Source organism: Dipodomys spectabilis, unplaced genomic scaffold, assembly GCF_019054845.1.
Source record: "Dipodomys spectabilis isolate Male_0828 unplaced genomic scaffold, ASM1905484v1 ptg000038l, whole genome shotgun sequence".
Classification (NCBI taxonomy): Eukaryota; Metazoa; Chordata; class Mammalia; order Rodentia; family Heteromyidae; genus Dipodomys; species Dipodomys spectabilis.
In genome coordinates, this window is record NW_024870715.1 from 527,551 (window position 1) to 544,498 (window position 16,948).

Genomic DNA, 16,948 nt, shown 5'->3' on the forward strand with positions numbered 1-16,948 from the left:
GCAACAGCGTGAGGCTTGGGGCTGGGAAGGTGGCTCAGTGGTAGAGCGCTTGCCTTGCATGCCTGAGGCCCTGGGTTCGATTCCTCAGCACCACATAACAAAAAGAAAAAAGCCAGAAGTGGCGTTGTGGCTCAAGGGGTAGAGCGCTAGCCTTAAGCTGAAGAGCTGAGGGACAATGCCCAGACCCAGAGTTCAGGCCCCAGGACCGGACCCAAAAAAAAAAAAAAATAGAGTGTGAGGCTTTGAGTCCAACTCCTGGTACCACTCACTCCATCCCATCCCCCATGTTTTTCTTGTTTGAAACAGATGTATTTATTATTTCTATATTAGTTCTCAATTAAAATAAAAATGAAAATTATTATGCTTCATATATTTAATTTTTGGGGGGGGAGGTCCCGTCGTGGGGCCTGAACTCTGGGCCTGGGCGCTGTCCCTCAGCTCTTCAGCTCAAGGCTAGTGCTCTACCACTTGAGCCACAGCGCCACTGCTGGCTTTTTTCTCTTTGCTTGTGTGGTGCTGAGGAATCAAACCTAGGGCCTCAGGCATGCAAGGCAAGCGCTCTACCACTGAGCCACCTTCCCAGCCCCATATATTTAATTTTAAAAACTCATGCTTATAATCCTAGCTATTCAGGAAGCTGAGATCTGAGGATTGTGGTTCAAAGACAACCCTTGCAAGAAAGTCTGTGAAACTCTTATTTAGGATTAACCACCAGAAGTGGTTAATGTGACTCAAATGGTAGAACACTAGCCTTGAGTGAAAAAGCTAAGGGACAGAGCTCAGGCCCTGAGCTCAAGCTTCAGTAAACACACACATTCACAAACACACACCAACTAATGTTAACCTTAAGGCCCAAAGTATCTTACAATATAAAATTGTCAAAGGAATTTATGATGAAACAATAACAGCTATGAAGTTTTAAAATATTTTATAAGATTAAAGATGAAAACCAACAGGAAAATAGTCACTTAAATATAGAGATTTTGTTTTTAATTAAAGAACATCATTTTGTATTAAAAATCATTTTTTTGAGCCAGGTAACAGGTAGCAAGTGGTAGAAACTGGCCTTAAGCAAAAAAGCTTAGGGACAATGTCCAGGCCCTGAGTTCAAGCCCCAGGACTGGCACATACACACACACACACACACACACACACACACACACACACACACACACACACACATACACGAAAAAGAAATCATTTTTAGCCTTGCATGAAGGGGCATGCCTAATCCCAGTACTCAGAAGGATGAAGCAGTATAACTGCCTGAAGCCAGCCTAAGCCAGCCTAAGCCACATATTAAGGCACTGTCTAAAATAAGCCAAAAAAATAAAAGGAAAGAAACTAAAATGAAACAAAACTCCACATCAACTTTTCTGTTAGCACTCTGACATTCATGCAAAAAAGAGGTAGTGTTCAATAAGTTCAAAATATGGCACAACACCATTTCTAAGGCTCTAGAAACTTAAAACTGGAGATAAAGCTTGAACGTTATTTAAAAAAGAATTTCTGGGTAGGGAAGTGTTTTATGACTAAGTTCTAGAGTCACTATATTCTGTGGAAACTTTAAACCAAATTATTTAAAGAAAGTTTAAATGTGAAACCAATTTGTTACTCTACACTACAAACCAGAAAGTGGTAAAGAAAGAAAGCAAATAAATTGACTGAATATATTTTGAATTTCAACCTGAATCTAAAGGGGAGTAGTTACTTAAACTAACCAGAAAATGGATGGGAGGCAGTTCATAGAATTTTTCCAATAAAGTATATTAGCTGAGAAGGTTGGAGAAAGAAAAGTATTTGAAAATAATTATAAGTGGAAATTGTGGCATTTCAGGTACTTTAAAGGGTTAAAACTTGCAAAACACTATTTTTAAAAGTATAATCCAGTATTAGAAAGAAAATTATTAATGCATCATTTTATAACTTCATGGAATTATAACTAATATACCATAAACTACCCACATTTACAGGCATACCATTTGAATAATAGCTGATATGTATCTGTGAAACCATCATGAATATCAAATTGGTGAATATTCATATAATTTCTGAAAATTTTCTTTTTTTATACATCCTTATTGTAAAGGTGATGAATGGGGAGTGGTTACAGTTACATAGGTAAGGTAATGGTATATTTCTTTTTAAATAGTTACCCCTCCTCATTTTCTCTGGCATACCCCTCCTCCACAAGTTGTATAGCTCATTTCCAACATAGGTTAAGTGAGTATTTTTGCATTAGTTCATCCTTTGTCCTGCTGTTCCTGTTCCTTTCCATGGATTGGATAAACTTATACAAACTTATACTTAAACAAAGGGTGCAGAAAACTTAAAAACAAACAAATCTTGCATACAGGACATAATAAGAACCTTTGTTTCCAGTTCTTGGGCTATTGAGATCCCCTATTAAGAATATCATAGACATGTTCTAATGAGGGAAACCATGCTACCTACTTTTTTGGCTTACTTCACTTAATATAATTTTTTCCAGGTCTTTCCATTTCCTTACAAATGGGGCAATGCTAATCTTTCAGATGGAAGCATAGAACTCCATTGTGTATCTTTACCACATCTTATTGATACATTCGTCTACTGAGGGGCATCTGGATTGGCTCCACATCTTAGCTATAGCAAATAATGCTGGTAGCTTTAGTATGGCTGTGCTGGTAGCTTTAGTATGACCTTGTTTGTGGTCATTTGGGTAAATGTCCAGGAGTGGGATTACTGGGCAATAGGGGAGCTATGTTCAGTCTTCTTATTTTTTTTTTTGTCAATTGTGGGGCTTGAACTCTGGTCTTGGGTGCTGTCTCTCAGCAATTCAGCTCAAGGCGAACACTCTACCACTTGGGCCACAGCACTACTTCTGGGTTTTCTAGTGATTTATTAGAGATAAGAGTCTCACGGACTTTCCTGCCTGGGCTGGCTTTGAACCGTGGTCCTCAGATCTCAGCCTCCTGAGTAGCTAGGATGACAGGTGTGAGCCACCGGCGTCCAGCTTGTTTAGTCTTTTTAAAGCATATCAAAATGAACTTCAAGAATTGGAAACAATAGGTTCTTACTATGTCTTGTATGCAATCATTTCTATGTCTTTTTCTGTTTTATGTACCCTTTGTAGAATACAGCATATTCAGGTAACTACTAGTCTACTCCCCAACTTCCCTCTTTCCCTCCACCCCCAAAGTTGTATTCTGGGCTATTCCAGGCCTCTTTAATTTCCATAAAAAATTAGAAATAATTGCCAATTTCAATAACATATCTCCTATGCTTTGATGGATAGCATTGGATAGTGTTCAATATGGAGAGAACAGGTATCTTAACAATATCATTTTTCCAATAATAGACATGGTGACTTTCACTGTGTTTTCTTTCATCTCTTTTACATGTTTTATCCCTTTCATTAGTGATTTGTGGTGGTCAGCATAACAGATCTTTTATATATTTTATTTGATTCATATGTGAATACTCCATAGGAGTTTCCCTGTATATACTTTTTTTTTTCTTTTTTTGGGGGGGGTCCAGTCGTGGGCCTCAGCTCTTTTTCTTTATTTTTTTACTGTGAACATACTGTACAGAGGGGTTACAATTACATGGGCAAAATAATAAGTACATTTCTTATCAAGCATTGCAGCCTCCTCCTTTGTTTACCCTTCACATCCCTTACTAGCCTCCCCCACCCCCCACCCAATCCTTCCCCGCCCCCCCTCCCCCAAAGTTGTAAAGTTCGTTTTTGACATGACAACTTGTACTTCTCATTGTTGCAACGGGTCCACCTGTATCCTTAAACGACTTGTTTTTCCCCTTCTCTTCCACAAATTATACTGACATCAAATATAGTGAAAGCAGGGGTTATACTGTGGGAGAGGGACATACAAAGCAACAAAGAAATAATCTTATAAATTTCCGGCTTTTTTCTTATGTGGTGCTGAGGAATCGAACCCAGGGCCTCAGGCATGCAAGGCATGCGCTCTACCACTGAGCCACTTTCCCAGCCCCTAAACTAAGTTTTTTGTTTTTGGTTTTGTTTTTTGTTTTTGTGTGCCTTGAACTCTGGGCCTGGGCGCTGTCCCTCAGCTCTTCAGCTCAAGGCTAGCGCTCTACCACTTGAGCCACAGCGCCACTTCCTTGTATATACTTTTGTATATACCTCTAGAAGAGGTATATAATTGTGAATTATATCCTTTTCAATTTTAATTGCTCATTACTATTTTTCAGAAATAAAATAGAATTTTGTACACTGACCTTGTATATCACAATTCTATTTCCATTTACTAGTTCAACTTATCTTTTTTCCCCACAGATAATATTGTGAATAATTTTTATATTTTCTTAATGCATATGCTTTTGCTTTATTCTCTGTTACACAGGTAAGATCTCCAGTTTTATATTGAATTAATACAGGTTGAAAATGTATTCTATTTCTACTTTGTTGAGAACTTTTATAGGTGAACGCTGAATTTTGCCATATGCTTTTTGAGATAAATGTTATTTTTCCTCTTTAGTCTGTTCTGCTTTAGATAGTTTTTTAATCTGCTGCTTAGGTGGACTGATTTTCAAGTATTGAGCCAATCTTGCATTCCCAGAGGAAAGGCCTCTTGGTCATAATATTTATTTTTATGATGTTGAGTTAAATAATATTTTGCTGAGGATATGTATCTATGTTAATGAAGAATCTTTGGCTATAATCTTCTGTCTGTCCCAGGGTCAAATGCTAGTGAATGGTGGATTCATAAAATGAGTTGGTAATGATTCTGTATTATTTTTCTGTTATTTCTTCCTTCAATGTTGGATGCATGTTTCTAATGAAGGCATGTAGGGATGGAGTTTTTTTTTTTTTTATTGTTTCTTAATTTAAATTTCCTTAAATCATTTATAACTATTCAAGTGATCTATTTCTTGAGTGAGCTTTGACCATTTCTCTCCAGGCATTTATCTATTCCATCTCAGTTGTCAGTTTTATGATAAAAGTTGTTTGTGGTCTTATTGTCTTTTTAAATTGTTGGTAAAATCTTGGCACTGTCCCCTTTTATTTCTGATTTTGTGATTTATGTCTTCTTTCTCTGCTTTCTTAATGAGTCTGGCTAAAAGTTTGTCCATTTTCTTGATCTTTTCAAAATGCCAGCTTTTGATTTCACTATTTTCTCAATTGCTTTTCTCAGGTTCATTGATTTCTGTTTAAGATTCCATTGCTTTGGGTTTAATCTGCTCTTTTATCTCTAGGCTCTGAATGTGGAGTTTACTTCAAAGATATGCAAACTTCCTTTCTAAAATAAGCATTTTGGGTTATAATTCCTAGTGAGCATTGCATCCCACAAATTTTGATAAGCTTTGTTTTGTACCAGTTTAGTTCAAGATATAATTTGCCCTCTCTCTTCCTTGTTGACTCATGGAGAAAAAATTGCTTTATTCCCACAGAGTTGTGAGTTTCCAGATACCTTTCAATTATTGGATTCTATTTAATCCTGTCATGATAAAGGACACAGTTCACATGATCTGATGTTAAATATGTTGAAGTATGTTTTATGGTCTGAAATGAGGTTGTCTTGGTAAGTGTCCCACATATATAAGAAAGCAATGTGCATTCTGCTGTTTAGGGGTGGAGTGACATAAGTATCAATGGTTATTGTTTTTGGTCTTCTTGTTTATTCTTGCACTATTAATTACTTAGGGATTACTCAAATTAACCTTTATGATTATGTGAGGTCTCTCTTCCTCACTGGTAATATTTATTGATCTGAAGTCTATAATGTCTGAAAATATTATACTCACCCTTGACTAATGTTTACATCATCTATTGCCTCCATATTTGCTTGTAATCTATTCTCACCTTTATAGTTAAGAGTTTTCTTAGCCAAGTGTGATGGCATTGCTACTCCTACCTACTCAGGGGACTGAGGCAGTAAGATCATTTGAACCCAGGACTTGGAAGACAAATCTAGGCAACATAGTAAGAGGAAGACAGGAAGGAAGGAGGGAAGCAAGAAAAGAAGGAAAAGAGGGAAGGAGACAAAAAAGGCTTCATGATATAAACAATTGGGTCTTTTTTTATTTAATCTGACAATCTTTGTCATTTAATTAGAATGCTAGGGATATTTTTGTTTACTAAATTACAAGCATATTTAGATTACAATCTATTTTATATTGTATTCTTTTTTCCTTGTACCTCTTTCTTCCTGCTTTAGACAATTTTTTAATATTTTTTATCTCCACTACTGTTTTACTATTTTTAAAATGTATTAGTTTATTTTTAAGATTTGTAATTTTCAGCTTTGAATTTAGTCTACTTTCAAATATATCAATTTCATATCAGAACTTCACATATAAGAATTAAGTGTACAAATTACATTCTAAATATGACCTCACTTTTGTGTTATTTTTGGTATATATATGTTTTTTTATATATTTTTAATTATTAGTTTTATTATTTTTGCCAGTCATGGGGCCTGAACTCTGGGCCTGGGTGCTATCCCTCAGCTCTTCAGCTCAATGCTAGCACTCTACCACTTGAGCCACAGTGCCACTTCCGGCTTTTTTTTTTCTTGTCTATGTGGTGCTGAGGAATCGAACCCAGGGCCTCATGCATGCAAGGCAAGCACTCTACCACTGAGCCACCTTCCCAGCCCCTGTTGGTATATTTTTTATGTTTATACTTTCTATAAACCCACAATACATTGCTATTTTTCTTTTCTTTCTTTCTTTTTTTTTTTTTTTTGGTTGTGGAGCTTGAACTCTGGGTTTGGGTGCTGTCCCTCAGCTCTTCAGCTCAAGGCGATTGCTCTACCACTTGAGCTATAGTGCCACTTCCGGTTTTCTAGTGGTTTATTGGAGATAAACTGACTTTCCTGCCAGGACTGGCTTTGAACCTCGATCCTCAGATCTCAGCCTTCTGAGTAGCTAGGATTACAGGCGTGAGTCACTGGCGCCTGGCTACATTGCTATTTTTCATTTAGTCAATTTATCTCTTAGAATGATTAAAATTAAGACAGTAGTCCTTGTATTTACTATTAATCATGACTATAATGATTTCAGGGATTGTTTTTTGGTATGGATTGGAGTTTCTGTGTGATATTTTGTTCCTTCCACTTGGAAACCTTCTGACTATATTTATAGCATAGTTTGCTGTTAATGAGCACTCTCAGCTTTTGTCTGAAGTTTTTCCCTTTTAAATGTTATTTCTATTGGAATGGAATTCAGGGTGAACAATTTTGTTTGTTCATTTTAGCACCTCACTGAGTAGTTTTGCTGGATTTATTTGAATGTAATATAAAGTATTTTCCTTTACTATCATTAAGATTTTCAATCATTTCAATATGATTTGCTTGGAGCTTTCTGATGTTTGTGGTTTGATGCCTCTTGAAAACTGGCAGGAGTTATTTAAGTGTTTCATCAGTTCTAGTATTCCTCTGTTCTCCATATGAGATGCCAATGTATTCTCAACTATAGCATGTGCTTTTAGACTTTTACTTTTTTGTACTAACTCAATTTAGGTGCTATTTACCCATTTTCAAGTTCATTGATTCTTTCTTTATCTGTATCAGGATTACTGATAAGCCCAAAGGCATACTTTATCTGTTACTGTTTTTATTTGTTTTTTTGGGGGGGTTCGGTCGTGGGGCCTGAACTCTTGGCCTGGGTGCTGTCCCTCAGCTCTTCAGCTCAAGGCTAGCACTCTACCACTTGAGCCACAGCACCACTTCCGGCTTTTATCTTTTTGCTTATGTGGTGCTGAGGAATCGAACCCAGGGCCTCAGGCATGCAAGGCAAGCGCTGTACCACTGAGCCATCTTCCCAGCCCCTTTATTTGTTTTTAATTTCTAAACTTTCAGTTTTACTTGTTCTTAGCATTTCCATCTCACTACTAAAATTCCTCATCTGCCCTAAGATTTTGTCCACTGAACATCTGACATATTTAAAACTGACATATTTAAAATTCTTTCTTGGATCATACCAATTCATAGATCATCTATCTTACTCTATTAATTTTTTTCTCTCTTGACAGGTGGTTGGTTTTTCTTGTTTTTTATATTTTTGTTCTCTTTTTTTTTTTTTGGTTGGTTGTGGGCCTGAACTCTGGGCCTGGGCACTGTCCCTGAGCTCTTCAGCTCAAAGCTAGTGCTCTACCACTTGAGCCATTCTGGCCTTTTCTGTTTTATGTGGTGCTGAGGAATCAAACCCAGGGCCTCATGCATGCAAAGCAAGCACTCTACCACTGAGCCACCTTCCCAGCCCCTATTTTTGTTCTCTTAATAATGAAGTAAAATAAAAGTTAATGGAGTAAAATAGCATTTATAGTTAGAAGTGGGCACATATCATTTTCTACTAGAACATTAGCACTCAGGACAGTTAGCCTGGCCAGGAGCTCCTTATTTGGGCTTCGTTGTTATGGTTACCTTCAGTCAACCACTAGCCCCAAATCACTCTAGTCCTATCATGTGCTTAACTTGTAGACTGAGGTGCCAAAGAATTTTTCTTAACTTCCTAACTCTTAGCTTTTGACTTCTGTTCATTTTTGCCCTTTTATACAGCAGTGGAATGATGTTTCTTTCTTTCCTTTTTAGCGCTGGTATCAAGCTTTGAACTCGGGGCTTTGAGTTCTTACTAGGCCTTTTTTGTTTGTTTGTTTTTAATGTTCATAACAGGTGTTCCAGCTTTTTGCTGCTTAATTGAAGGTGAGTCTTGTGGACATTTCTGCTTGAGTTGACTTTCAGTCTCAATCCTCAGATCTCAGTCTCCCGAGCAGCAAGGATTATAGGCATGAACCACCAGTGTCCAGCTTTGGACTTGATACTTAGTGCTTGCTACTTTGCTCTGGAATCTTGAGTTCTGTTGTTATGGACTAGCCTCAGCTTTAGGCAAGCTCAGTGTCCTTGATATTAGCAAATAAGTTATCTCAGAGATCACATCTATACTTTAATGTTAAAGATATCTTTAATAGCCTGGAACCAGGATGCCTTCTCATTTCTCCATCAGGAAGAGGATTTTTCTATTTTTCTCTCTTTCTTGTCATAGTGGGTCTTCATCAATGCCCTAATGCAACAAGGTTTGTTGTCCTCACAGCCACCCTGTAGGCTTGTGATTTGCAATTTTCTCATAGGGTAGTTTCTCCCCTCTTCTAAGTCTATACCAATAAAGCAAGCTTTCCTCAGTTCTCTGCCTTGCACTCAGTTCTTAGGCATCCGTAACTCCAAGGATGGGGCAAATTTCCCATCTCCCACATTCTCCTGTTACCCTACACTCAGTTTTTAGCAATTTTTTTTTTTTTAAACTTCACTCCCTTATTTGCAGTATCTAGTATATGTCTGAGTCAAGCAGAAAAGGTCAGATAAGGTGATGTTATGGAAATGAACCCTACGATATGTATTCAAATGTTTTTTTTTCTTTTATGCGATTGTCTCTAACACATTTATAAGATTATTTCTTTGTTGCTTTGTATGTCCCTCCCCCACAGTATAACCCCTGCTTTCACTGTATTTGATGTCAGTATAATTTGTGGAGGGGAAGGGGAAAAACAAATTGTTTAAATAGGGATACAAGTGGACCCATTGCAACAATGAGATGTACAAGTCGTTATGTCGAAAACGAACTTTGCAACTTTGGTGCAGGCGGGGAAAGGATTGGGTGGGGGGGGGGTAGGGGCAGGATGGGAAGGGATGGGAAGGGGAAACAAAGGAGGAGGCTACAATGCTTGATAAGAAATGTACTCATTATTTGCCCATGTAATTGTAACCCTCTCTACAGTATTTTCACACACAAAAAAATAAAATATACCTGGAACTAAAAAAAAAAAACAAACTTCACTCCATTTTCTTACCTGTTTGCAATTTGCTTGGAATCTTTCCTTTGTGTTTTTCCAGAGGCAAGACAATGCATGCATACTCTTTCTCTTTGGAGGTAATCACCTTTCCTTGCATTTCAGGCTCGTGGATATGCTGCAACTTCACTTCTCTATTGGGTTTCAGAAAAGTTATGGTTTTGTAGCTCAGAGTGTTTCTTTTTCTAAGTGTGGATGTGATACGCTTTCCAGTCTTTTCTACCCTGTCAAACTAAACATATTCTCTTCAGTAGCTTGTTGTTACTTTTGGATTTTGCAAGCTATTTATATGGAAAGCCAAAGAATCATAAACTGCAAAAACATTCATGAAGAACATAATGATGAGAATGAAGTTGTTGAGTTACTGGTTCATTTACACAGAAGGTGGCATCAGAGAGCACAGTAACAAAAACTCAATATGTACTGTAGAATAAAATCTAAGAGGCAAAACAATTATAGATCCAGAAGTTAATATAGGATGTCTTAGACTATTTTGTGTAATTGTAATAAAAAGTATCTAAGGTGGGTAGGTTATAAAGGGATTTATTTAGCTCACAGTTGTAGAGATTCAAGAGTATAAGTACTGATGTGCTCAGCTTTGGTTAGGATGGTATCGCAACAGCAGGAGAACTGCAGGAATAGTGGGTGGTATTAACAGAAGTGGTGAATGGTATATGCTGGAGAGAGATGCAGAGGTACTAGGCTCACTGTAAAACCAACCCTCTTACAACATCCTGTGAGTAAGTGCGCTTTAGAAAGAAAAGCATTAATCCTCCTGAAGACCTAACCACCCCCACTAAGACCACCTCTTAAAGATTCCATTGTCTTCTAACATGAACCTTCAAGGAATACATCATATCCAAGCCAGAGTAGATGATAGCTTCATAACCTTGATGCCTAATGTAAAAATCAAATAACAAAATTGAAACATTACAATTAAAATTTTGCATTTATCAAAAGTTCTCATTAAGAGAGGGACAGGCAAAAGTATGTATAATACATAGTACTGACAAAGGATTCCTATCAAGAATGTATAAGCACACTGACAATACAATACAAAAATGAGCAAAAAGTATGATAAGGTAAAGAGGATATCTAATTAGCCCATATATGTATGTATGTAAAGTTGTTCAACATCATTTGTAATTAGGAAAATGCAAAATAAATATACAGTGAAGTGTTGGCAAATAAGTACCAGTGTTTCTCGTAGAAGGAATGAAAAAAAAAACACCTAAGTACATGGACACCAAAAAAAAAATCATGTACAGAAATGTTTGGAGCAAATATCGGCATCAATCCAAATGAAGCAAGTTGTGTATATTCATTATAGTCTAAAGAAAATGCTCAATACACCCTTAGATGTGTATTTTAATGTTTTTTTTCTTTCATGCATGTGTTTCTAACACATTTATAAGATTATCTCTTTGTTGCTTTGTATGTCACTCCTCCACAGTATAACCCCTGCTTTCACTATATTTGATGTCAGTATAACTTGTGGAGGAGATGGGGAAAAACCAGTTGTTTAAGGATACAGGTGGACCTGTTGCAACAATGAGAAGTACAAGTTGTCATGTCCAAAACGAGCTTTACAACATTGTTGCGGGGGGGGGGGGGGGGGGGAGGAGAAGGATTGGGATTAGGGGGGGAGGGGGGAGGCTGGGAAGGGATGTGAAGGGGTAAACAAAGGAGGAGGCTGCAATGCTTGGTAAGAAATGTACGCATTATCCTGCCCATGTAACTGTAACTCCTCTGTACAGTATGTTCACAAATAAAATTAAATTAAATTAAAAAAAAAAAAAGAAAATGCTCAATACGTGGTAACAAACAGTAAGAGACATGGGCCATAGATCCAATACATAGAAAAAGTGGACAAGGCATAAACAATATTGAGCAAAAGCAGTCAATATCGAGCAAAAGAATATCTACTGCATACTTTCATTAAATACAAAATTTAGATATGAGGCAAAATTATGTATAAAGATACAGGTTAACTTTGTAAGGGAGGAAGTCGCAAGTGGGAGAGAACACCAAAGCTTCAAGGATGGCGGCTGTGTTCTACTTCTTAACCTGGTTTGCAGTCACATGAATGTCCACTGTGTGTATATTTATGTCTCGTTTTACTGCATATGTAATACACTTTAGAATAACATCCTCCAATAGCTAACCAAAGTTTTTTCCATTATGAATTTGCTTTTTATTAGACATGCTTCAAGTGGAGTGGTAGGACAGTCCAAACACTAATATACTTTTCAATTCTGACTCTCTAGGATTCTATGAAGAGATTTTCTTTTCTTTTTCTTGAAGTAGTGTTGGGTTTGAACCTGAGAGGCACAGACTTCACGTAAGGGTAAAAATTATAGTTTCAGGGGGCTGGGAAGGTGGCTCAGTGGTAGAGCGCTTGCCTTGCATGCATGAGGCCCTGGGTTCGATTCCTCAGCACCGCATAAGCAAAAAGAAAAAAGCCAGAAGTGGCGCTGTGGCTCAAGTGGTAGGGCACTAGCCTTGAGCTGAAGAGCTGAAGGACAGCACCCAGGCCCAGAGTTCAGGCCCCACGACCAGACCCCCCCCCCCCCAAAAAAAAAATTATAGCTTCGGTACTGACAAAACCAAGATTAGCAGATGTATGATCATAATGAAGTACAAAATACCCTCAGCTAAGTCAGAAAGGTGTCCAAGGCAAAGATGGACACCTTCTTATTTTCCTGTGGTCTACCTAAGAAAGCCTAGGTATTGGCTGAAAAAGAAATGCAGAGTACCTCAGGCAGAAATTTTCTCATGAGTCAATTCTTCCCTTGCTGGAGAGTGAAGTGAGGGAGGGAGCTTAATTCCCTTCTAGGATAGTAGGATGTTAATTCTCTCCACTGTATGGAAACATGATAAATGAGCAATAAATATCATCCCTCAGCAACTAGCAGACTAAGCTGTGTAAGTGTGTATCTTTGAAACTTAACAAAGCCAGCCATGGGCAAATTTTTAGAATGAGCTTAGTTCTCCTGTTTACAGCTTCCGCTGCAACATAAGCAAACATTCTCCAATCACACAGAAATTTTCCTTACAGCATCCGTAGTAAAAGTAAAGGGGACTTCACTAGAAGTGAAGAGCCACAGAAGAAGATCCACACTTTGGATCTTCCCGTAGTCATATATTTGTGAGTAAAGACTTTTTCTCATTTCTCCATTAGCTCTATTAAATTTATGCAGCTGTGAAGTTTACTTAAATCATTCTTTTTCCAAGTTAAGTCTGAGCTAAGTAGCTTTCCTAAATAGACAACAAAAATACAAACAGATACCTATCTCTTTACATTCTTTTTTTCTCAGTGATGAACAATGACTACTGTGTGCACAAAGGCTTTAATTCACAATGTGAATCAATATAAATAATTTGATGCAAAAATGTTGGTTCACATATAGCAGTTTTAATTAAAATTTTATTTTTACTTTGGGATAACAGTAGATTTACGTGCATTGTAAGAAGGAATGAAGGCCAGGCTTTTAGATCTCAGATCCAATGTCCGGGAGGCTCAATTAGGCCCAACCACTTACACCCACAAGCCAAATAAAAGACATGGGAAGGAGATTTATTACATGGCAGCCATGGGAAGGCAGTACTTCAGTTCATCTTCAGCTCTCTTCGAAGTGTAGACACTTGCTTCAGATGAAATAGGGAGAATTGAGGACAGGGAATGAGAAAGGTATGCATAGCTAAGTCACAGGTGTAAAAAGTTATCACTTTATTACTGGAACAGAACAGAAACAAGATGGTTTCCTGAATTTTGGCTCTTGCTTTTAAGATAAGAAGACATTGCTTGTCTAAAGGGCGACGTTCCTTCTAAATAACATGCTTATCTGTGAATCTGGTCTTCCTTGGAGTCCATAGTGATTGCAAAGTTGACTGAAACAGAATAACTCAGATAAAGGGCACAGATACAGAGTTGCGAGAAGTTTAATTAATTCACAAGACATGACAAAAGCATCTTTTAAGTTGCCTCTTACAGAGCTATTCTATATTAACACAGTTTGCTCCAATAGTAACATGGAACTATCAAAACAAAGATGTAACAAAACAGTCATGGTTATAGGATATTTTCATCATCACTATGATCACTCAAATTGTTCTTATAGCCACATTTACTTCTATTCCTATGCCTCCTTAACATAGTGCCAGAAATGTGTTCTTATAAATGAAATTGTGTGTGTGTGTGTGTGTGCACGTGCGCACGTGTGTGTATTCTTATGGGATCGTTTTGACATTCAGCATCCTTCTTCACTGGAATTCATATTGTTTCATTGTTTTTAAACTTTAAATTGTGGTTTCATGATCAGGATGTTCCACCATTTACTTGCTGAAGAAATTTTGGTTTGTTTTGGGTATTACACATAAGGCTGCAATATCAAGTAGAGGTTTTTGTGTGAAAATATTTTCGTAATGATGGCAATTCTAACTTTCTGCCTGATAACTACAGAATAAAAGAGCTGAAGGTCACAGAAGACTTACCGTAACTGAGGATTAACTCCTATCAGTACCTATAACTTTACAACTATTTGCTTCTTGACTTTGCAACATCCTTCACTCTGAGCTTCAATTAAATAACATACATGTTTTTCAAGGTGTATTCTTTGAAGCATGAACTCATGAAATGTCATAAAAGGAAGGTTAGGGGTAATTTGATCTCAAAAATAAATATTTCTCTCCTTTGAAATTGAAAAATGCACATTTGTACACAAAAGGAGGAATTCAATATCCAAATACCCAAGTGGTTGGATCCCAGCTTTATTATGTATTAGAAAAGGTAACCCTTGGTAACATTTAACTTTCCTATACCTCCATTTCTTTATTTGTAAAAAAAAATTAAATGAACAGTACAACCTCACTCATGAATAGAAGATTACAAGCACACAAAATATACTTGATAAACATTAATATTTATTATCATTATTGCCATTATTAGCCAAGCCATCATCAAAATCATTGTTAAAAAAATATGCCCAAGTACCACCCTGGAGATTCAGATTCATTAAAGCTGAGGTAAAGTCCAGTCTAGAGAAGAAGCATAGGTTCATTCTCGTTTAACATGGTACCATAATAATATTCAAACCTAGACCATAGTATTAAAATGCCAGTGAGAGGTGACACCTTTATGTCCATACACAAGTTTAGTAAATTCTTTACATGACCAATTGTGGTCCTGCAAAAGAGTTTTCTCCCAGACTGGTATTGTAACATCAAATAATTGTGATTTCTCAAGATGGTGATCAATAAAATAAAATGCAGTTTGGCGTAGTTGATCCATAGCAGCTTTTTTTTTTTTTTTTAAATCCAAAGTATAACAGTTAACATGGATACTTGAAAACTGTATTTGTGATGGCTGGGTATGGTTCTAGTGCATAGAATACTTGCCTAGCAAGCACAAAATCATGAATTCAAATGCCCATGCGGCCAAAGCAAATTACACAAGTAAGTCATAGCTTAGTAAATCAAATCTGAAAATAAGGTATTATTTCCTTAGAAATAAAAGGAAACTATTATGGTTATAATTTGTACAGGGTCCACCTATCACACTACTCATTTCCAAAGGTCCTCCTATGATCAAGGGCACTATCCAGGGCACTTGGGAATCATTCTGGAGGTGGTGGCAATCTTCTTACCACTTCCACGGCAACCCTCAGGTAAGCTCTGGCCTGAAAAAAGCACAAATTCGTTTGTTCTATAGATCTCCCAGCAGACATGGAATGACTCTTGAACTGTTTGTTATAGATGCCTGTGTATTTGGTAGTAAAAAAGGCTGGGTAGGATGAGGAAATTCAGTAGTGAGAAGACAATTCTGTGTATATTACAGGTGAGGCAGAGGAGAGAGATTTTAAATTATTTGGAGGGTAATTATTTGGAAGATAACTTTCTGAAAAAAATATTTCGTATTAGCCATTATTGTTTTTTCAAATTCGAATCCCAGTGCTAGCAAACTAGCAATGGAGTCCAGACATAAAAGGTGACATTTTAAGGAGGATTGTATTGACCATCCTGTGGTCTACCTTCTGAGAGAGCTTTCTTCATTCTCTTTGAGGTTTGTAATACCAATACAAGCTGTGGTTTTTGGTTGTATTTCTTTTTTGGGGGCAAGGGGTGAATACCATGAACAAATTCTGGTCCAGTGTTACATTCTTCATACCCTCTTTATCTCGGGATTCCCAGTACATTGAGTTACTGAGGTCAGCTCCCAAGTCAGAGCGGGCCACAAGCCAACTCAATGTCCACAACGAACATGACTTTTCCCTTTAAGAATTTTTAAATACCTGCTGTGTAAGTATTATTTACTTCTCTTATCATATTCATATAGTCACTATAATAATTAAGATTTTTAAGTTCTTTTTTGAGACACAGTCTCATTATAGAGAAAAGGTTGGCCTTAAACACATGATCTTTTTGCCTGTTTCTCAGGGGATAAAAGATAGGACAGATTTCTCAAACTATTTTTTCTTTTTCCATCAACTCAACTCTATGTAGATTAACCCTTCCTTCCTATTCTAGATCTTTACATTAGGCTACTTAAGAACCACAGATAGTCTAGCTGACTCTAGTTATCTGCTCTGCCATTAACAAGCAACAAGGGAAATGGAACAGGATTCTTAGGAAGTAGGATTCATTACAAGTCTAACCAGAAGGATTCAGATTCTAGGACATAATTATAGCTTCCTAACATTTAGGAGTTAACAAATAGAATCTGGAACTCTACTTGTGTGACTCAAATTCTGCTACTCTGAATTTTTAATGTCATCAAAGACAATCAATTACTAGGTGAGAGTTAGGGTATTAGTGGACTAGACCCCTTTAATAAAGGGAAGAGGAAATATTCAGTGTTACAATACAAGAAGTTCCAGAAAGTAGTAAGTACAGTTGCATTCTATAGCATTTTTCAGCATTGTTTTACACTTTAATTCTCATTGTGGCATCAGTTTATAGTTGGAAACAAGAGTTCAAGAGGTTTAGGGAAGTTGCTTGAGATGGTAAGTTTGGTAATGAAACCCTATGATGATTTAGATTTAGAGCATTTCCTTCTACGCAGAGATCTCCTTTGAGAATCCAACACAGAAGTTCAATTCCCCAGAGGAGTGCACCTTGGCACATACATTAGATTCTCAAGCC

At 37.1% G+C, this 16,948-nt stretch overlaps 1 protein-coding gene across 3 annotated transcripts in view; it reads right to left on the reverse strand.

Moving 5' to 3' along the window:
• Positions 1-13,203: 13,203 nt before the first annotated feature.
• The window catches only part of Nubpl (nucleotide binding protein like), a 215,838-nt gene continuing 212,093 nt past the window's right edge, over positions 13,204-16,948 (reverse strand). For 2 of the 3 annotated variants that reach the window (XM_042677407.1, XM_042677409.1), the window contains one exon: positions 13,518-15,486. In XM_042677407.1, the coding sequence (XP_042533341.1) occupies positions 15,424-15,486 (63 nt within the window). In that variant the 3' untranslated portion in view covers positions 13,518-15,423. Of the gene's footprint in view, positions 15,487-16,948 lie in introns of all 3 variants that reach the window. The other variant, XM_042677408.1, reaches the window with a different exon arrangement.